Below are 22,677 nucleotides of genomic sequence, written 5' to 3'. Positions count from 1 at the left end.
TCAAGTCTACAGCATAAATAAACTGAAAATCAAATTTATTTCACTTATAAAGTAACCAGGCTCTGACGATGCCCACAAAAAGTTATTTATGTAAGACAGTAAAATCTTCTCAAATACATATTCAGCTTTTATCGGAAACTTGGATGCAAATCCAGCTTAGTGCAAGCTGTAAGACAGTAAACATCCTTTACTGTCACTAGTTTCAGTAAATGCAGATGAAGATCCTCAGCAACATGTAAGATTAAGTCCCTAATGTTCCTGTGCACACAGTAAACTCAATTGCCAATTGTTAATTTACTAGCTTTTATTTCCCTTGAATTTGAAGGCTGGTATTGTTAGCATAGGTACAGGTTCTTTATATCAGACAAAGGAAAATCTTTAATTCTGCCTAATCTCCATTTTCACAAACACACTTGGAACTACATTAAAGATAAATTCCTACTACCTATGTTATTACTTTCAAAAACTGAGTAAAGATGCTAAGCGAATTACACCTTTCCTAAAATCAAATACTGGTCATTTACATGCAACAGCAATGACATTTGTAATGTATTTTCTTTTTAGACAAAAGCTCTCATGGACAAGCTTCAGAAGACTGTATCATCTGAAGGAAGATTTAAAAACCTTAGAGAAACGCTCAAAAAGTATGCTTCCCTTGTATTGTGTTATAAGCAGCATCTATTACATGTTAAAGATGAGTTGGCTTTGATTGAGCTTTAATAATTTAAATAATATTTGATAATATTTTTCCTAATAACTCTTTAAATTCTAATTTTATCATGTGTTATTGTTTAACTGAATGTCCTGTGATTTAGTATCCCACATAAATAAATATAATGTCTCTAGAGACTCACTGAAGCGAGTTAAATAATTATTCGGTGTGAATGTTTCCTATTGGGCGTTTACTTATGCTTATAAACTTCTTCAATAAGTGTAAAAGCCAGGTTTATAAATAAAAGTTCTTATTCCAAAGCAAGATTCCAAAGAGTCCTTGTTCTAAATAAGTGGATAGATTTAGATTAGCTATTAGGTAGTTCTTCCCTATGAAGGTGGTGAGGCACTGGCACAGGTTGCCCAGAGAGGCAGTGGCTGCCCCATCCCTGTAAGTGTTCAAGGCCAGGGTGGATGGGGCTTGGAACAACCTAGTCTCGAGGAAGGTGTCCTTGCCCATGGCAGCAGGGATGAAACAGGGTGATTTTTTTAGGCTCCTTCAACCTCAAATCATACTGTGATTTTGTGACATAGGACTAAGCCCAGGTCTGATCAAAGATCTCTTTACCCCTTATCTTGTTTCTGACAGTGGCTGGTAACTGAGGAGAGGAACGCAGGAACACAGTGTAGTTTCTCTCTTACTACCTCTCAGTCCTCTGTAGTTTTTCACTCTGGAAAACAGCCTGTTTTTTTTTTTTTTACAGAATTCTTTTTTCTTTTAATTGATTTTCCAGGTTGTGTTTGATCTTATGTATTTTTGGTATCCAAAATAGCATGTGGCTATCCACAGTTTATGTATCAACTCCAGTTGCATGCATAAAAAAACCCACGATTTTGCAAGTTCTGTGATTAGAAGTAGGCTTTTCAGGATTGAGTGGTATGACTACTTTAAATCGTCTTGAATGAAGCAAAGAATTGAACTAGTAGAATAACTGCTGGAATGTTTCAAAATATGTATAGGTCAAGTTAGACAGTTTTTACTTAACACTTTTTTACTGAACACTTTTTAAAAAATGTTTTTACTCACAATATATGAACAGGTACTTTTATGTACCTTTCAGTTAATATATTGCTTGCCTGTGTACAACAATCATCCTCACAATACTAAAAATTAAATGATGTGCACTGCTAAGCATTGTCAGCAATCTACCAAAATTAAGAGCACCGCTATCATCCTGCATTCTTATGACAGGGCTGCAGAAAACTATGTTTACTACTATTTCTGCTAAGGCAAGAATCAGTGAGCATGGTGCAGTGGAAGCAACAGTCATTGTCTAATTCCTCCTGTATCTCCACTAAAGGAATTTTCTGTTCCAATAAAGGAATAATCCTGTTCTCCAGGATCTCTCTTTCTGGTTTTCCAGATCATGCTGCCTTTCTGACTTTCTTTTTTGTGTTCACTGTTGAGAAGACCTGAAGAGACATTGACAGAATGGTATAAAAGTACACGTGTATATATACACATATGCATACGTATCGATACCCCTACATGTGTGCATGCACGAACATGCGCACACACACACACACACACACACACACACACACACACACACACACACAGATGCACTATACTGAGATACTTAACTGACTGCAACACATCAACCACTCAGAAGCATGTCCACATGCACATGTAGCTTGTATGCAGGACCTATTGCTGACATCGTCTGTCAGCCAGATTTGAAATATGTTTGAAGATCTTCTCTGGTTCCAGAGTTTACATGTCCTTACTCTCACTCCATCATGTTCCTGTCCTACCTTTCACTAAAGGCTATCTGCCATTAATATTAGCTGTTGGTCAGAATGCATTCAATTTGTCACGATCAGAGCAAATGTAACTCTTTCAGAGATGCTGTAATAGAAACGAAGGTAACCCATTGATTAGAAGTATGTTAAGTAATAAAGAGTTTGTGTGAGTTATTAAAAAAAAAAGTAATTTGCAAGTTTAGCTACAGGCAAACATGGTGATTTCTTGTTTCACAGTTGTAACCCACCTGCCGTTCCCTACCTTGGAATGTACCTGACAGACCTGGCATTTATTGAAGAAGGAACACCAAACTTCACTGAGGAAGGCCTTGTCAATTTTTCAAAAATGAGAATGGTAATTTTAAGTTCCTTATATGCTTTCCTGATAGATGTTTAATTATTTTAGTTAATTATTGATTTAATTATATCTCCTGTTTAGCCCCAACCGACAACTGAGCACCATGCAGCTGCTTGCTTCCCCTCTGCTCTCCAGTGGGATGAGGAGAACTGGGAGGAAAAAAAAAAGTAACACTTGTGGGTTAAGATAAGAATAGTTTAGTAAATAAAATTAAAATAAAATATAATAGCAACAATAATAATATTATAACAGTAGTAAGTAAAGTAGATATAACAAAGAGAGGAAAAAGAAGAAACCCAAAGGAAAAACTCCAAAACCTATTGATGCCCAATGCGATTGCTTACCCCCTGACTGATGCTGAAGCAGTGATCTGCTCTTCCCCACCAGATGCCCCCAGTTTATGTACTGGGAGTAATATCCTATGGTATGGAATAACCCTTTGGCTAGTTTGAGTCAGCAGTCCTAGACATGCACCCTCACAGCTTCTTGTGCAGCCACAGCCTAGAGGCAGAAAAGGCTAAGTGCTGTGTAAGCACCACTTGGCAATGATGTGTTATCAACACTCTTGTCAGTGTAAATCAAAAATATAGCCCTGTACCAGCTGCTAGGAAGAAAATGAACTCTACCTGAGCTGAAACCAGGGCACTACTTTAAGACCTAGAAGCATATTGGCATCATGCAGGATAGATCACTATTTGAAAGCAAGTATGTGACCTGGTCTTCTGTCACCATCTTCTGGTAAACTGAGTATTTCTACAGGATGAATTTGCTTCTAATTTGTTCTCTGGGAAATGACAGACAGAAAAAGCAGCTGTCCAAAGCTCGTGAATGAGCAACAAAAGGCATTTTGAAATAGTCAGAATTAAAGGAATGTAGTGATTCACCAGAAGGCAGTAATCATAATCTTCTTTTCAAATATGCTAGTGTCTATCTAAAAAGCATTTTAATATTGATTTCTCTCCAACTGCCATGTCATATTGTTTTGTAGCAGCTCCTCAGAGGGAAGCATGGAAATTTCTAATCTCAGTTTAATGCGCTTCTTCTGGCTAAACATTGTAGCAGTCATTCAAGGCAGAGAAGAGGTTATCATTTCAGGGAGAGCAGAGACAAAGTGGTTCACTTCAAGACAACTGAACAATGAATGGTTAATTTACGAAAATATAATCCTTGGAAACCATTAGGATATGGTCTCTGCACTTCCCTTCCCTCTTCCTAGAACAACAAATGGCATAATTTGGTACAAAAATTCTGCTTTACCTAGCTTAGCTGAAGTTAAAATGCTGTTATACTTACTGATATACATGTGTTCTTTTGAAAGATCTCGCATATTATCAGGGAAATACGACAGTTCCAGCAGACCTCCTACCGCATAGAGCATCAGCAGAAGGTAAGGCTCTGCTTAGGCACTGTTAGATACTACTGAAAGCAAATCTGTGGTAGTAATTAGCTGTTGAAAGCTAAAATCAATTTATTCTACTCCCATGTATGGAGAGGTGAGACGTACAGAAATACAGACAGGCGATCTGGGGCTGTGATACCCTTACCCAGTCAAAAACTCTGTATATATACTCAAGCTTTTTCCTCCTCCTCCTCTGTAAGTTTTGCAGGTTCTCTGGGGCTGACGTCCCAGGAAACAGGTTTGAAGGGAAATGTGTTCTCCCTGCCCAGCTGCAAGCATAATTCCCCAGAGAAGCCCAGGATTAGGGGATAGGAGATGGCCCAAACTTCTGGTGATGTGGTGTGCATCCTGCAATTCTTTTCCTTTTGTTCCTTATGGGAGTGATGAAAACTTGCCCAAGACAGTCAGTGCCTTCAGACAAGATGTCCTCTCGGACTCCAGAAGAGCAGCATGGGCTAAGGATTTGCCTGTTCCTAAGAGGCCATATCTAATTCTAGAGCACCTCTGGTGCAGCTTTATACCATTCAAAACAGCAGCTGTGTTTCTCAAGAAAACAATGTGAGGAGATCTCAGGACCTAGAATGGGCTGAAGGGGAAAAGGAGAGAAGAATAATTTTTGTGAAAGGAATGGAAAGTCTGTTCATTTGTGTTCTTTCTGCTCCAGGTCACTCACTATTTACTTGACAAGACACTCATCATAGATGAAGATACCTTGTATGAGCTTTCGCTAAAGATTGAACCCAGACTGCCTGCCTGAAGATCCAACTTTGCCTCAGAGTCTACAGAAAGCTTTAGTACAATGAACAAAATCATGCATGCCAAGTCCTAAAGACAGCAAGGGAAATATTGAGAAGAATGCAAGCTCTCTTTTCCCATAAGAGATACAGAACCTCACAGCATTTCCCTCTCAGGCAACCAAAATAAGCATTGGAAGTGAAATACAAAGATGCTTCCTACCTGGATTAATGATTGCTGCTTTGCAAAGATAATGTTTTGCAGAAGGGACTACGCATTTAATGGAAAATGAATGGGAGACTTTCCTGTGAATGAATACTCACTGTAGCCATCTTAAGTGACAAATTAAGGAGACAGATTTAAATGATAGCAATATACTCTGGTATATTAAGATGAGTGTGCGAAATGTGATGTCAACTGGGTTGAGGGCTAACTGTGTGTTCGCTAAGGCAGTCATGGTAGTGGTGTCCTCAATATCGCGTTACCTTCAGTGAAAAAACAGGATCTTTACAGTCATCTACTAACTTGGAGTGATATCCAATTTCTTCAGGTCTGCAGTTGTTCAAAATACTTACTATACATTTAATGTTACCTTTTATAAAATGTTATCTTCTTTACATGTCTTACCAGCCTTTTCTAAGGTGACTGGTTTTACCTATAAATTAATTGTAAGTATTTTCTCATTAACACACAGTGAGATTATTTACAGCATGGGAAGCAAATGAACTAGCTGAATAGCTGTATATAGTTGCCAGCCTTGCAAGCTTCAACTGGGAAGTACAAGGTTAGGAGCTATACCAGAGACTTGAGAAATCCAGACATACAGTTGATGGGATGGTTAGTCAAGGCACTTTATTTTTCTGCACGTCCTGAAGCTTCTCTGGAATGTCAGGCTACAGAGCACTTTCCTGACACACTGTGGAGAGAAACACATGTCTGGTCTGGCAGTGGGTAGCAATCAGCAATGAGCATTAGGAGTTGGAGTGACAGTTTCATTTTACATGGAACTGGTGGTTTGAAAAACATGTATTTATTCGTTCAGCCGTTTGGCACTGACTTAGCTCTAAAATTGTTCACATTAGTGGCAAACATTGAATGCCAGCAAACAGAAACTATATATTTCTATCTAAGCTAGGAATTATCATTTACGTGTGGACATATGTTTAAGAAAATGTGTTATTTGCAAATGTTTTCAATGTCTATGCTTTTGTGACATACCAGGTAGATAGATGTAATTTCTATAGCTAGTTGCTAATTCTTAAATTTTCCTCATCAAGAGTGGCCTGTTGTAGCTGCATGGAAAGTGAGCTCAAATGCATGCTGTGGAGTGCATCATGCTATAAAACACAGGTATTAGCACTGTTGAAAAAAATTGGCTGGAAAAGTGTCCTTACTTTTCCAATGATATTCAGCCAGTTGAAGAAATAGGGCTATATCACAGTATACCTCCCTTAAATTGTCTCAGGGAGACATATGTTTAAAATAGATTGTGACCTAGGCCTATTTGATCTGACATTTCTTACCATGGTCATGATGCTTCTTAATGCTGGTGACGAAAACGGATCTGCCTGGCTTGTGTTAGTCGTCTGTATTTGCACTTTTAATTATACTGCCGGCCTGGCCCAGAGCTGCACAATAAATAACGTTCATTCTGTCTGAGTGTAACTGCTAGCATTTATAATTGTACCTTAGCAACTGTAAATTTCATTAAGGTTCTCCAGCCCAAGGACCATCTCTTTGTAAATAATTGCATGAGGAAACGTCAGAAATGATGGAATTTCCTCAATTAGAAAAGCAGATGGCAACAGAAAAATGAAGTTTCAGAAGCATTTTAAATAGTTCTGGCTAATGATTGCTGTAGTAATGAACATGCAAAGTGTTATAGAAGCTTTTTATTGTCAAAAATGTGCTTGTTCTTTTCAGTGATGACTGACAAGAATCTGGTTGCATCCCAGTGCATGATACAGGGGGTAAGGGAGGGGGTGAAGCATGGTTTCTTTGGACCACAAAACCAACTTACTGTGCATTTTCTGTACAAAAGTAGTTACCATATGGTAGTTTCATAAAGCACTTTGAAGTGCTGAAGAAATGGGGAAAAAGTGGTCCAAAAAGTGATTTCTTGGTTTTATTGTTTCTCTGTTACCAAGGAACAATATGTAACAACTGTCAGTTGACATCTCTGTTGTATGCTATTAACTGCTGCTTTATCTGCCTGTACCCGCCTGGACATGTTCCCATGTGACCTGATCTAGGTGACTCTTCTTCTGCAGGGGGGTTGGACTAGATGATCTCTAAAGGTCCCTTCCAACCCCTACCATTCTATGATTCTATAATTCTACCCCATTTTACCAGACTTCCTTGATGTTCTTAGGGTTACAAGGTACAATTCTTCATCTTACTCTTTTGACAGTTTGTTGTTTTGTACTTTATATATATGGTCCTTCAGAGTTTCAAAACATTCAATGCATTTTGACGCTTGCAATACATGGGGGTGGTGCTGTGCTCTTGCTGCAGTATTACAAATGGATAGAGAGGAGGAAAAAGGATTAGACATGGGATTTTTCAAAGGTGTTGAGTTCAGCCCCTCTGGAAAAGCATATACAATTTATATGCCAAAAGTTATGTCTTGGGTCAGTGATATGAGGACAATAGCAAAAAAAACCAAACAAAACAAGATTATAGTCACAGTAATGTTTAATTTGCTGATGACTAATGCTAATCTTTTGGTTGAGGATCCAATCCATCCATTTAAATACGGGCATGCATCTTTTTATCCACAGCCCTAGCCAATGTTGGAACTGTAACCAAAACTGGAAACAACTGTTCTGCAGAAGTCCTACACAGTGAGTGTAGAGTGGCGTATCTGTCCCAGAGTTCAGCCTGTTGTGTACTTCACGTGTAGGCAGCCTGAGTTTTTCTGCTATAGTACTGCTGCAGTGTTTGAGCTATAGAAATAGTAGGCATCAGCAACCTGCTTTATGTGAGGCTTTGCCTAGTATATCTATGTAACTAGCTCATGCAGTGATCTCCCTGTACAGCACACAGGGATTGTGGAGCTCCTTGCTACCAGCTGCTCTATGCTACTCCACCACAACCATATAATATCTAAAGACAGAAATCCCAGTGATAAAACACCCACTATTTACCTCTGGGGTTTTACAGAGGACGTCTCCAAGTAAGGACTTTGTCATTTGGATCATACTGTCTTTTAGGATCTGGTCCATTATAGCTTTTAAGCCATGACAGCAGAGCAGACTTGCTTTTCTTGAGCTGAAAAAAAGCCCAGCTGATTCAGGATTCATAAGAAAGAGGAGGGATGAAGCGCCTGTCTACTTGCCTTTCTTAGCACATCAGCCCAGCTGCGCCAGTCAGATGCAACAGTGGTTCTCATGTTGGAGGTGCTGCTCCCTTTGGCACTCTCCTAACAAAAACACCTCAAGGTGTATGGGCTGGCTGACTGCAATGGGGATAGCATATTTTACCCACTGGTTCAGAGGTGGGTGTATTTGCCAGCAAAGTCCGAGAGGAGTTTTGCAGTGTTTTTTTTAATTGTATAAGTATCAGCCAGGATTCAGCCCATAGCTGTCTGGGAACCTGTGCAGCAGCACAGACATGTCCCCTTCCATGTGACAGAGAGCACTTGTCACATGATGATATGGGGTTAGAGTTGCCTTCACGCCAGCCTTCACTCCACCCCATCCCGCTCCTCCCCCCTGTTAAATTCTCCAGTATTGTTAGTGAACTGAGCCTGTAATTGGTCATCACGTGCAAGAAAACATAGATCTGTTGAATTTAGGTGGCAGTTAAGTGTATATGTTGTCCCTTTCTTTCAGCTAGTCCTGCAACACATCAATGCGTAGCTTAATAGCGAGAGATGATACTGGGACTGATCACCCTTATTCAAAGTAAGGAAGAGGTCTGCACCCTCTTTCTGCTTTCCTAGTTCTTAATACTGATCATTGTTCTGTAGAATAAAAAGAAACTTCAATATTTATTTATTTACTTTAACCATTGTGATTTTGATTTATTCATTAGCCCAAATTTTCCTTCACAATCATTATTTATTTTAAGGGTTTTACAAAAACGTTACTTTATTTTTATTAATATTCAGTCTCTCCTCCTTTCACTCTTCTCAGCAACATTAACTTAGATATATGAATTTAAAATTCTTACTGATAGAGACATTTTTACCCACTCATACTCGTTATTCATTAAGGGCAAAATCCTTCAGACCTCATTCTGATAATACTTTAGGCTTCACTGAGAGCTTTTCATAAGTAAGTATTTGGGGATCTGGCTCTCAGCTATTTGCCTGTTACGGTTTTTGCCTCCAAAGGTCAGATGTCTCTGTGTAGGATGCTTTGTGTCCAATATGCTGCTCAACTATGGATATTTTGTTGTACCTTTACTTTTGAAATAGTCTCTGAAATTTTGTTCTGTAGGAAAATTGATGTATGTTTATTTGACAGATGTATCTATATCTAACATGTTATTTAGTGCACAATCCAGATGTTTTTGCATGTATTGTAACTTATCTTTTGACCTGAGGTTGTTGCTTTGTATTGTTAGTAAGGCATATCAGGCAGGGTGTTGTGCCTATATGCTAATTAAACATTCATTTTTTTTCCTGATCTTCGGGAATCCTGACTGGTATCTGTTCATTTTTTTTTTACCCTACAATGGTGAACAATTAAATCTACTCCTGAATTACTGAGACTTTGCTCATGCTACATTGCAGCTGCTATGGGCAGCACTGGAAATAATGGTAATTTTAAGTTGCAAGAGAGAATAAATCTATTTCATACACAACTAGAAATGCTAGTTCTGAGGTACACTCTGAAGTGTACAGCACAAATAACTAAATGAGGCAGGTAAAAGATTAAACTGAAGCAGCCACGCAGCTCATTCTTCATTAGCTGTGGAAAGTTTCTCTCTTTCCACACCTCTGTTCCCTGTACAGGAAGTTACAAGTAGATGGAGTTTAGGTGTCATTTTAATAGGTGTATAAGGACTTACTGTTTCAGTTGGGCAAAAGGAAATCTAAGTAGAAAGTAAATAACTTTGTCCCAGTCTTCTTTATCCAATTGTCTTGGCTTTGCACTTTTATCTCAACCTCTGTAACCTTCTCCTTGCTTGGTGTCCTGATCTGGATTTAAAGAAATGTTAGCCACATTTTATACCCAAGCAAACAGAGAAAACATTTTATGTTATGTGTGATATGTCTCTCCTCTTGCAATAGGAAAACAAGTAATCCAGAGATAAAACTACTTGCAAATTGAAGCAAAAAGTAGAGTTTAAGACTACAAAACAAGATATCCAGCTTGTTATATGCATTAAAAACTGCTTGCTGCTTTCCTGTGTTGAACTGGGTAATTTCTTTAACACAGCAAGATGCCTATTAAATTTGTTCCAAGAGCTAACATATTTTAAGTAACTAAACAGTAATGGCACATGAGAGCTGTGCAAGATGGAGATAAACCAAGTGACGTATTGAAATCAACATCTATTCAGTACTCTGTGACCTTGCAGTCAGATTTTCTGAAATCTGTTTACATTTTTGCTGTTTCACATAAAAACTAAAATTGGCTGAGAGAGCAACTTACTCTTGAAGTAGTCAGATATTTTCATTGCTAGAAAAAAGAATCAAAATACTTGCCAAGCTGTTCTGTTTAGAAGTACTACAAGTTGTTCTCCCCACACTTCAAACCACTTAACCTTATGACAAAGTGTTGTCTGGTTTTACATGTTTCTCTCCTAAGGCCATCATCATAATATCATAATATCACTGAATGGTTTGGGTTGGAGGGGACATTTAAAGGCTATGACAGGGATACCTTCCACTAGAACACGTTGCTCCAAGCCCTGCCACCCTGGGCTTGAGCGCTTCCAGGGATGGGGCAGCCACAGCTTCTCTGGGCAACCTATCCCAGTGATTCACCATCCTCATCATAGAATTTCTTTTTTGTGTTCAGTCTAAATCTCCCTGCTTTCAATTGAAAATAATTGCCCCTTGTCCTGTCACTGCAGGCCCTGGTAAAAAGTCTTTATCTTTCTTCAAGCCCCCTTTTTTTATTAACAGGCTGCAATAAGGTCTCCCCTGAGTCTTCTTTTCTCCAGACTGAACCATCCCAACCTTCCTCTTTCAATCAGACACACCACCCTACCCTGCTAATGCTCATGGTGTGCATATGCCTAGATGGATGGATCAGAAACAGAGCAATGTTTATTGCTAAAGACTTGTGTTCTCTCCTGCTAGCCTTCCTGGAGGCTCTTAATTTATACAGATTAGGGACAATATGTATAAATCATGTCTAGCTCCTAGATACATTTCACATAAATCAAAAGTAGTAACTCTTCTAGCCAGGGAAGACACAAAGCCTTGTCAATGTTTTTCTATTCTGCTCTAAATAGAAATATTTTATTTATTCCATTTCATTTACTGTTAAAATTTCATCTCCAGTGGGAGAACCATCTCAAAACTAATACTTTTGTCCTTCTCTAACCATGCCTGCTGGAGTTTCCATGACAAAAAGTATGCTAGACAAAAATATGGTGAAAAGAGAGAAGATATCCAGAGTTCAGTGTACCTCAAAACATTTGTTGATTGTGTTTCTCTAGTTGTTACTCTTCTGAATTCCCTGACAACTACAACCTCAGAACTGATTTAGCTGCATTATGAAGGGAATGAGAATCCCACTTGTGGAAAAGCTAGTATTAAAAATCCAGATTTGTAGCTGGGGAGTGTTTTGAAGAGAAAGCAATGGTCTGCTTGATTGAGAGCCTCTGCCACCAGCAATAGTTGTCTCTGTGTCAGCAGCAGCAGGCAGAATGAATGTCCTCCACTGAACTGAAGAGCAGAGAATGCCATCTCCTCTTGTAAAGCAGGAATATTTTAAATCATATTCTCAACATATACCTTTGAAGGAAAATAGGATTTCAGCGAGATACAAATTCTCTTTTTAAAATTTTTTTAAATGAGACAAATCTTTGCCAAAATCATAGAATCATAGAATGTTAGGGGTTGGAATGTCACACAACAGAAACTTTTCAGTGGGTTGAAACTGAGACAGAGTGCTTGCCCCTTTCACATGCGTGACCTATGCTAGACAATTCCTACCTAAAAAGTAGGAACGTATTTTAGACAGTTGTGTGGTGCCACATGGTTCTGTTGCAAGGATTCTGGATATTCCAAAGGGTCAGCTTGTTCTTAGGAAAAATCTTTTCTCCTTCCTTTGGCCAGAAAACACACTCTAATTATAGACAACCTTTCCTGTAGTATGTGGTGGATGTCCTATGAACAGCAACTTCAATAACTTAAAATAACTGAGGTTATTTTTAGCAGGTTGGTTGGATCTAGTTGAGCTCTTTATTTAGTAGGCTTGTATTAGCACCTTGAAGTGGCTTTCTTTGGAGTAATTCTAACTGTAGGAGGACTGTTCTGTGCCTACTCATGCTCTTGGTCATGGCAAATCTGTGTCCATGCTTAGCACCAGATATTTGCTTAAATTCTATCAGCTTCAGTGAGATATAAGTGGTTGAAATGTAATGTTTTACCAGTTTGAGATCTCAGTGACTGTATATACTCCATGTAAGTAGATATCAAACATCAACAATCACAGGGAAATCACCGTAAGATTTGGTGAACCATTTGGTGAACCATTATATTTATTCCCAAGATGGTATGCTTCAGTGCATTATTCTGACTTTAGGAATCTCAAGAGTTAAACACCTATCAAACTTGAAAACCAGTGATTGCCCTTGCACCTGGGGCAAGCCGACTCTGACTCCAAGAGCTGGGTGAGTGTCCTTGCTAGCTCTTCAGGACAAACATACGTATATGGCATCCTCTAATTCCTGATTTGCTTCTTGCACTAAGTAATGATAACTAGGCCTGTAATTTCTGTCCTGATTCCTTTGATTACTAATTGATTTTTGCCACATGGGGAAACCTGACTTTATGGATATTGTCTTTGATAGAAATATGGCTAATCAGAAATGCCTTCCTGTAAAAACTGCTGTAGTTTTGTCCATATAGATAACTTCTCTGTTCAACAGCTTCCACACCAAACTCCAATGGAGCACAAATTTTTGAATTTCAGCTGAAGTCTCTGCGGAGGGACAGATGGCATTAATAGGAACAGGAATTGAATTGACGCTCAGTTACTGATACATCCCCAGAACAAGCAATGAAATGAAGACAGCATTTTAATTAGCAGATTTCACATAAACATTTAGGTTAGATAGAGATGAAAATAGAGAGTTATTTATGTATGGTTCTTAGCAGCCCAACTGTTTCTGTAAGTGAATTCCTCACAAAATAGATCAAAGAACAGCAGCAAGATCTCATTATTTTTTTAAGGCATTGATGATATATTCTTAAGAATTCATAAGGAAACATGCTAACACTGTTTATTGGGTGTTTTTAATGTTAACTAATGGGATGAGTTTTGTTTGCATCTCCTGTTCTTCCAGGCTCTGAGATGGCAAAGAGCTTAGACATCTCCATAATCCAGAAAAGCACTTCAGTTCAGAGTATCACCTGCTTTGAGGTGAACGTCTTAGTCTAAGGGATTTATGAAAAATGCTGCCTTTAGTCAACAATTTGCAATGAAGAATGCAACTCAGTTATGAGCTGCTGAACTGCAGTGTGGCTGTGTGGCTGGCAAAGAGATGGCAGCGGCTGCCACTGTTTGTACACAAAGTTCTGCACTAAATGCAGGCTGGGGGGCTTACAGCAGGAGAAAAAGTTATGATACAGCCACAAAGGAGCTCTCACCAGGTATGAAGGAAAAACTGGATTCTGTTTTCTTTGCCACCTCCTGCACAGAGGCAGATTTACTATGCTCATATTTCTGTACTTATGTTACTTCAAGAGATCCTCAATTGGATTTTTTTCCCCCCATCAATAACAGAAACCCAGTGTTTGTTTGATAAAAAGCAGGTGTGGTAAAAAGGAGGTGTTTCAAATGCTTGTTAGTCCAGATGCATTGATCTGGAGTCACTGTTTGTTTTTTATTATGGTGGCTATGCATGGTTCTTGTTAATCCAAACAGGTCATGACATTTTGCAGGAGAGATGTCTATATTTTGTAAAGTTTCAAAAATATGAGATTTGGGTTTAGGAAGTTGCTATATATAATTCAAGGAATATTAAATTTACAAAGGAAAACACATTTTAAAGTCTTGGATTTTTAAATGCTGGATAGTACTGGACTCTGTGTTCCCCTGTCAGCCCTAATAAATATTCAGCTTTCGTGGGAGCAGAGCTAAGTGAAAGAAACTGATTACTCATGTTTGCTTTCTGAATTGTTGCATGTTATTTCTTACACTACTTTACCACTGAATAATTATAGCAATTCGAAATGGGAGGCTTCAGATTTCTTCCTTCTACATTTCACTTTTCTGGACCCCTCTCCCTTAACAAGAGATAATAACTAATGTGAAAGTAAAGGATGAGGGGAAAATGCTGGCTGCGATCTTCGTTCATTCTGGATCCTGTTCCCTGCTCTGACCTGTTTCCATCTAGGATGCATGCATGTGGATTTATCCTGCTCTCAGTGTCTCTCAGGAGTTGCTCAGGCAAGCAAGGCGATCCAGCACAGAAGCTACTCTTGACCTTTTTCTTTTGGCTATTACTAAATGGGCCCTTGAGGGTCAATCATTGGAGGTGCACCTCGCAGTCAAGGATCTTGCCAACCACTTGCTAATGTGAACTCTTTCCCCTTGAGAAGTGTTTGAAAGATGATGTTGCTGTCATCCAACTGCTACGTGCCCCGCTCCTGCCACATCCTGCTTACATCAAGGGCAGCCTTGTGTGAGCAAATGTCACTCATGTAACCCAGTGAAACGGGATTGGCCACTGCAGCAATTATTTTTGTTTTCCTCACCTCCTTTTCCCCCTCTCATATTACCTGGGCTCTTGTAAGCACAGCAACTTGTGATTCTCTTTACACTCTGGGCTCTCTGCGTGCAGCAGAACACCTCTACCTTCAACTTCAAGGTCAGTTTCACTACCTGTATTGCTTTTCTAGCTTCAAATAGTAGTACTTCAAATACAAGGGTTGCTAAAAATGAACTCAAAGCACCACAGGATATGGTGTAATTTAGTTGTAATTTGTTGATTCACATAACTAATTGGTGTGGGAAAAAAAATGTGTCAGCCCATTGTGCAGCTGCTTCAAATGCTGACCCTTAAGTAACTGTTTAAGTAATGGAAAACTATGTCCCTTTGCAGATATCTAACAAGTTCAGAGAAAACCTCTAATTCTATAAGGGGTTTTTATTATTTTCATTGTAGCTTTCTGCACTGCCAGGATGAGGACTTTATACTGATTTCAGACAGCAAGCACTCTCTGCACCTTGGTTGGGCTTCAATAGGAGAACTTGGGCTTTTGAGCCTCACCAGGTCAGGCCTGACCAGCCAGACCTTCATCTGACAGAAATTAAGAATCATGTTATTACTAAGACATAGTTGTCTGACCTATGAAGAGAAACAGTCTTTTGCATGTCTTCTCAATTGATATTAAACTAATGATAGACTGAGAGTTTGGATTTTTTTTCCAAATTATCAGATTTTTATAACCATTCACTAACCTCTACTGTTACAAGGAGAAAGAAACTGAAATTTAGTTAATGTTTTTGTAGAGATATTCCATGCTGTGATTAAGGCACAGTTAAACAATGTCTGCATTGGCATTGTTCCAGCACTTCAGAGACTGTATCTTAAACCCAGACTAGTCAAAGAGGTTCGAGTTTTGTTCAGAACTCAAGAGACTGAAAAAAATCACCAATATTGCTTTATGAGATTTAAAGTTCTGATTTATATGTTATCTTCTGAACCTGTCACATAATACAGAAGCCGAGAGCCAAATAAACTGATTTCTGGATATCTAAAAATGGTCTCTCATGCATGTAGTCCCTTGTGACATTTATTGCAGAGGTTTCTAAGGTGCCAGCATCTTCCATAGATGGGCAGAGAAAACTTTCCACTGGCATCTGTAGGCTCTAGCTCAAGGTGAGGATGACTCAAAGGAATTACTTCTCAAATATAAAAGACCAGCCTCCTTCTCCCTCCACCACGTGAAAGTTCAGCTCACAGCAGTGACACTGTTAGCTAAATGGCTTAACAGTTTAGGACATGCGTATACATTATCTGCGATTATGAGCCTGTGTGAACTTTAGCTGTGACTCTGCCATTCCTCTAAAATGTCAGTCAGGATCACATGGTGTGGCAATTAATACCACCCATGACATGGTTCAAATATCTAATCTAGTTCTATTTCTAGAAATGTCACTGTAACCCTTGCACTTTCCTTCCTTCCTTGGCTAAAAGCACATGTGCTGCCTAGTGTGAAATATGTGATAACCAATACCTGTGCTCAAATGCATTAACAGAAAAGCAGAACTGACAACCTCCCCTTTAAAAGAATTTCAAGAGAGTAACAGCAAAATCATTTTTTAAAATATTAAAATGAGTGGTAAAGTTCACAAGGTCCTTAAAGGGTAGAGCGGTGGTTAGTACATTTCCAATGATCTACTCTTGTCTGAAGTTCCCAAAAAGGGATGCAACAGCTTCACCTATGTGCAGCTCACAGGGTCTCTGTGTGCAATGGGACATGGCTGGGACAGTCCAAGCACAGTGGTAGCTGCAAATCAAATGTCCTGGAGACCCTCTGCAGTCTCTGGGCAGAGTCGCAAGGGGAGTTTTGCTTTGTCAGAGTTTTCATGAGTCGTTGGTTTGAAAGAAGGATCTTTTTAGTGTTGGTGAGTGATCTGTTTCTCTTCTGGAGAGAATGCTCACCTTTAAGAGAGGCTTTAATCTGAGTATATTGTGAATAAGAAGGAAAACTGGTTTAAGGTCCTGAAATAGTAATTTTCCTATTTTTTTTTTCACTGTGGGGTTACAAACAACACCTCTATGTTAAATGATATAAGCAACTCTTTGGGCTGTTTCACAGCAGGATCAGACTTGCAGTAGTGACTTCAGCTGAATCTTGCTGCTGGCTTTTATCTCTGCCTTCTGTGCATGGTAGATGATACATATGTTAAAACACAGTTTGAAATCCAAAATATGCTCCTGGCAGTATATTAACATCCTGAGGGCTGGTTAAAGGTAGCTGAGCTTGTTTTGGGGAGGAGAGGAGATGTAAAAGCTATGACCTCTAAGATTATGACCTTTCAGACATGTTTTGCTGATTCACTGGCCATAAGTCTTCATGGTGTATGGAAACACTGCTTTGGAAAAGGCAACACCAGTTTGACTGTGAATCTGTTTACCTTTTATGGTAATCAAGTGGTGAGAGAACGAGAATAAAGAAATATTGGTTTTGCAGAAAGTTAAGGCTAGATGTTTTACAGCTTAGTGGCTGTTAACTTTAAAGTCAATGTTGCATTTACTCCCCTCAAAATTAACCACTGCAGACATCGATCCATAAGATGAGTTGTAATTAACCAAAACTGTTCACTGTAGGAGGGAACCTGGCGTATGGAGGGTACACAGCTACTGTGTTTCTTCTCTTGTGTGCAACGATATTTTTGCTTTGTGCAAGTGATGGTCCAAGCACAAATGACCTTTGAAATGAAACTTTAAAGGGCTTGTTGCCAGTTGCAAATTCCACTCTTGGAGCTACTGAGCCATGCTCCATGCCCTGGTTTCAGGCCAAAAGCTTGTGTAATCCCAGAGTCATACAGCAGACATCTTAACTAGTTATCTGAGGCAAAGCCAGTATCCAAAGTATGAGCAGAATGACATAATAGGGGAAGTGTGCAAGGCAGGTTGTCCAAGAATTATGTAAAGCTGTTAGATTCAAATACTGAGAGCCCTCAAAGGGTTTTGCAGCACAGTAGACTAATAAGAAAAAACCCTAAAACTTTCCCTGCCACTTTACTTGCAGAAAATCCACCTGATGCTAGATAGCAGCTAAAACTGTATCTTACCCTCTACGTTCATCAGTTAAGGGATGCCTGGCTGTGGGCACTCCTGAAGACTATGTTATCTGCAAAGCAGAGGAAGATGGACATGTTATATGTGCTGAGTAGCAATATTGCGAATCAGCTTTGAGTAAGGAAAAGTAAGGAGATAAATGACTTGAATGGGACCGTTTCCTGAGAGCCAGCAATCTTGGGACTCACATTAGAGATCTGGTGAGCCTGATGCCATGTGCAGCACAAGTAGATACATCCTCCTGGTTACAGTACAGGCTGGCACCACAGTGACTGTGAGGTCCATTTTTTGCATTTCTGCCATCTGCTAAGGGATTTGAGAAGCTCATGCTCTTCTCTCCATCAGGCTGCAACAAGGTCAATGCTGGCCTAGTCCATGGACTTGAACTAGGGCTCCAATTTCTATTTCTCTACTGCAGAATACCCGTTCTCATTAATTCACTTTGAACTGCTGCAGCTCCTGATGTGTCAGGTTCTGCTGATCTGCATACAGAATATCTAGGCTGCTCCAGTTTTGTCAGACCTACACTAAAATAGTTCACTTTGGATCACATCTCTGAATATTTCTTTTATATATATATATATATATATATATATATATGTCTTACACAATATAAATTAGACCTCAGTTGGACAAGGGAAGAAGAGATGTTCACAGAACTAAAAATCAGTCCAGGTTTAGAAGCAGCTAATTCTGCCTTATGTGTTATTAAAACAAAATCCAAATTCACATGTAGCTTGTAGTGCCTTAGAATGTGAAACTTCTGCAAGGTTGTTGCAGTTATAAACCACCTAGCAGAGAAAAAAACCATTTTGAGTAGAAAAGCATAAATGACATCTTGGAACCATTTAAGAGTATTTTATCAGTACATTTTGAAGAAAAAAATTCTGCTTATTAGGAAGCAATCCAGTTAAAAGAGAAACTTAAAGTAATAATAAAGAAATTGATGAGACTGATAAAGACTGAAGTTAACCTGCTATTGCAGACAACCCCATCATATAATCTTACTTGGAAGCATATCTATATCTGTGTCAGATACAGTTCCCTGGCTGCTTCAACCAGGAGTCTCCCTAGGCTACACTGAGGACTGCAGTCATCACTGTCCACCCATGGATCAGGGAACTCTGTGACTCCCAAAAGTAGCCAGCACTTGGCAGGCAGTGACCACAGCTTACACTTCTGGTGAACCACTCTGGTCCCAAGGGGCTGATAGGCTCTACAAATGCATTTAGTTGAGATGCTCTGCAGCTTCTCTGCTGCAGACCTGGTACCACTGCTACTTGGATGAAAGGGTCATTCTGATGTCAGGAGGATGTTGAGGATGAAACAAAAAGGAAAGACTTCAGGGTAGAGCAAAGAAGTGATTTGTAACTTTGAAAATACATAAAAAACTGACAGAGAGACATAAAAAGGGCAAGATATTAAGTAGCTAGATGTGGAACAAATAATGGTGAGAAATTTCCACAACAAATTGAGGACTAATAGTGGGCCAGAAATAAGAGTTTTGCTTTCTTTTTTAAACTCAGGTTGATTAACTCTTCAAACTCATTTGTCTTCTCAAGATCATACTCTCACTAGTAAGTTCTGAAAGCATGACAGATGCTTTCCTAATGCAGGTGTTTTCCTTCTAGCACACCTGACCTGTGCAGGCAAGCACTCGATCCCTTTTCAAGGGTTAAAACTGATAATCACAAAAGCTCTTCTGATCTTGAGAAATCATCCTTTCCTTTTCGCAGTTGCACTGTGGTGGGTAGTGCTATAAGCATCTACAAGAAAAAGGAGTTTCTGTTGTCATGAGGACAAGGGAACATTCTTAGGAAGCTCCTGGAAAAGACAAGTGTGCATTTTTGTATTTTAGTTTGCAGTGATTAAATTTCCTATATGAAAGTGAGATCCTGATGGTGGAGGCCTAATGGTAATCTGCAGTTAAACCTGAATCACAGCATGGTATTTCTCGTAAAGTGTTTGAAAAACCTTATGCCTTTATTGACACCTTTGGCTGGAATAATTACATTTCTCCAAATTTGCAGAGGCAGTAATGGTGTAAACTTATTGTTAGGGCAGGTTGACATTTCCTGTGGGTAAAAAAACCCCAGATTAATCTGTTCATGATTTGACAAATTGAATGCTGAGATTTTTTTTAAATTTTTTTTTTAGGCTGAGACCATTCCATTCAGGCTCTTTGAAAACTGGATTTTCTTTAAAAAAAAATTTTTGTTTGAAGCAATTCATTGCTTAGCAATCATGCTATTTTTAGAGGGGGGGAAAAAAAACGGAAAACCAAACCAAAACAGTCTTGTTTCCTACCAAATATTATGTCTTATTCATTATGCACCCCCATTATTAAAAACTTTGTTTGCTGAACTTGTACACCAGGTTTTTGTGCAAGTCTGCTTGTGCTGTTTCGATTGTTCACCGACTACCTGTGCAAGTCACAACGTGGGATCAGTTTGTGCTGCAGTTACTATGTGCATTGATATTCTGGACTACAGCCCACCCTTGTGGCAAGAGGTGTTTACTGAATTAGGAGTTGCACCGTTTTGACAAAAAACATTGCAGTCCCCTTTCCACAGCAGTCCAGATGATGTTTTTCTTCTCATAAGAAATTCTAACTTTCATGTTCCCCTAGACTCTTTGCATTTGACAGTCACAAATGATGGTCCCCGCGATGGCAATGCCACGCTGCAGTCAGAAGGTCCTTCCTAAGGAGCAGAAGATCAGGCCAGCTGTCGTCTACCAGTTCCTGCAGGCAGCAGCTGCGTGATGCTATGACTGATGCTTGTCAGGTCACCTTCTCAGCAGAGTCACCTTTTCTGCAGGAGTGACTGGGTTTAAAAAGATGAGGCACTTACCGGTAAAAATAGAAACTGAACTTCTGCTTACAGAACTGCAAAATTTTGGGAAGAAAATGTTAGAATGAGGAGTGATGGGCTTCAATTGTAAGAAGAGATGTGAGTTAGACATTAGTTTTTTTAAGAAAGGGAAAAAAGAATTCTGTCTTACTCTAATTTTAATTTTTTTTTAGGTAGTTAACCTACGAAGGCTGAGGTGTCTCCAGTGTGGAGGCTTTTAAAAGCTGTTCAAGAAGCATCTGTCAGGTAAAGTAGAGCCTGCCTCAGGATAAAGGAAAACTTTTCTGTGATCCAACAATGCAAGAATATTCGAGGGGACAACACATGCAGTCACACTGGAAGATAGCATTGCTAACACGAAAATACTTGCATTTAATGGGACTTGATTTAAGGAAAAGCAAAACAACTTTATGAGCATAAAATGTGTCTTTGGTCAGGGGTCCAAAAGTCGGTCATTTTGTGCCAAAGGTACACACCTGTTGAATGTATCAGATCCTGAAAAGGTGAGAAAACTGCTCATATTGTGTGAACAAGGGAAGGACAATGAAATTGCTCATGCTGAGAAGGCCTGCTTTAGAGATTAAAGTTTGGCATTGCACATCCAGTCAAAGACAGGGATAAATAAGAGTGAGGAGGGAGTACTCATACTCATGCAACAGAAGAAGTAAGGTACAATGTCCCTGTATTTCCCAGATCAGCTATGGCACAAAGCTTTCGCTATTGAGTCACTAAGGAAGTCTCTTTGCCTTTTTGAAGTGATTCCTTTTCCCTCAGGTTCATCCATGTATTTTTCCAGATGATATATTTCCCTTTCTGTTCCCGGGCTGTCATTTCTGTTACAGCCTTATACTTCTGGCATACAGTGTAGTTCAACCTGAAAGTCAAGGATGCCAAGCTACACACAGCCACCTAGTGTATTGTTTACCCACCACATTCTCCAAAAGGTTTTCTCTGCTCAGGTACTCATCCAATAGCTGTTGCAAGAGCAAAGTGAAGGACACAAGAAACATTGAATCAGCAGCTAAACAACCTTTAGCTTTTAACGGCTTCAGTAAGCACGATTTGTCTCCCAAAGAAATTGCAGGGAGCAGTAGAAGCATCCTTCACCCTTACAGAGCTCCCATTTACTTCTCAGCTCCTCCAGAACAAATTAGTCAAGTGAAGAGCACTTGTATCATTTGGACTGTGTTTACCTTCCAGTCCCAGACCACAACAGCAAGCTGATCCAGAGAGTAACTTTCTGGCTATGATGCTGCCTCTATTTATTGTGCATCCTTGCTCATTGGAAAAGTCTTGAAGGTAGAAAAATATGCAGCCACTCAATCAAAAGCTGCTGTTAGAAAGGATGGGACTTTACTGTCACACTGCATTATACAAGGAACAGTGGTTGTGTGAAAACAGCAAACACGGTGCAGCCTTGTCAGCAGATATGTGACATGGCTAAACGTAATGACCTGTCTGTGACTGTTAGCTGTACCTGTGAGGCTGTGGCACACACTGTAGTCAATAGGTGCACTGCTGTGGCTATTTCTGAAACATTATAATTACATTGTTGTGCTTTACTCTTCTTTCTAAATTCACACTGCAGGTGATTCCTCTATTCAGATGTACAGACTAGACTTGTTCCTTAAAGTGGCACAGGGATTCAGAAGGTCTCAAAAAGTCCAAGCTGGTGGAGATACTGATGAGTGTCTGGGGTTGTTGAAGCCACGATGTCATCATCTGCACGGAGATTATGATACAGCTTCCTGTTTTCAGGAGAGGATTTTGACTGACAGCCAATTCCTTGCAGTAAAGAACATATATTTGAAAGAGAACTACAAATACATAGAGCTGTTGTGAAAACACATGTATTGTTTCTCAGTTACTTTGGTATAACAATAATAGTTTTGTGCAGACTACTCATAAGCAAATACTTCCAGAGTGTAGGATGGGGA

At 39.4% G+C, this 22,677-nt stretch overlaps 1 protein-coding gene across 3 annotated transcripts in view; it reads left to right on the top strand.

Moving 5' to 3' along the window:
- RASGRF2 (Ras protein specific guanine nucleotide releasing factor 2) overlaps positions 1-9,577 on the top strand; it is a 142,705-nt gene extending 133,128 nt beyond the window's left edge. For all 3 annotated transcript variants that reach the window (XM_062017545.1, XM_062017544.1, XM_062017546.1), the window contains 4 exons: positions 565-644; positions 2,692-2,809; positions 4,131-4,199; positions 4,876-9,577. In XM_062017545.1, coding sequence (XP_061873529.1) covers positions 565-644; positions 2,692-2,809; positions 4,131-4,199; positions 4,876-4,968 — 360 coding nt within the window. In that variant the 3' untranslated portion in view covers positions 4,969-9,577. The remainder of the gene's footprint in view (positions 1-564; positions 645-2,691; positions 2,810-4,130; positions 4,200-4,875) is intronic.
- The last annotated feature ends 13,100 nt before the right edge of the window (positions 9,578-22,677 follow it).

This window comes from Colius striatus, chromosome Z (assembly GCF_028858725.1).
Source record: "Colius striatus isolate bColStr4 chromosome Z, bColStr4.1.hap1, whole genome shotgun sequence".
NCBI lineage: Eukaryota > Metazoa > Chordata > Aves > Coliiformes > Coliidae > Colius > Colius striatus.
The sequence above is the reverse complement of the archived record's forward strand: the minus strand, read 5'-3'. Positions and strand labels throughout refer to the sequence as shown.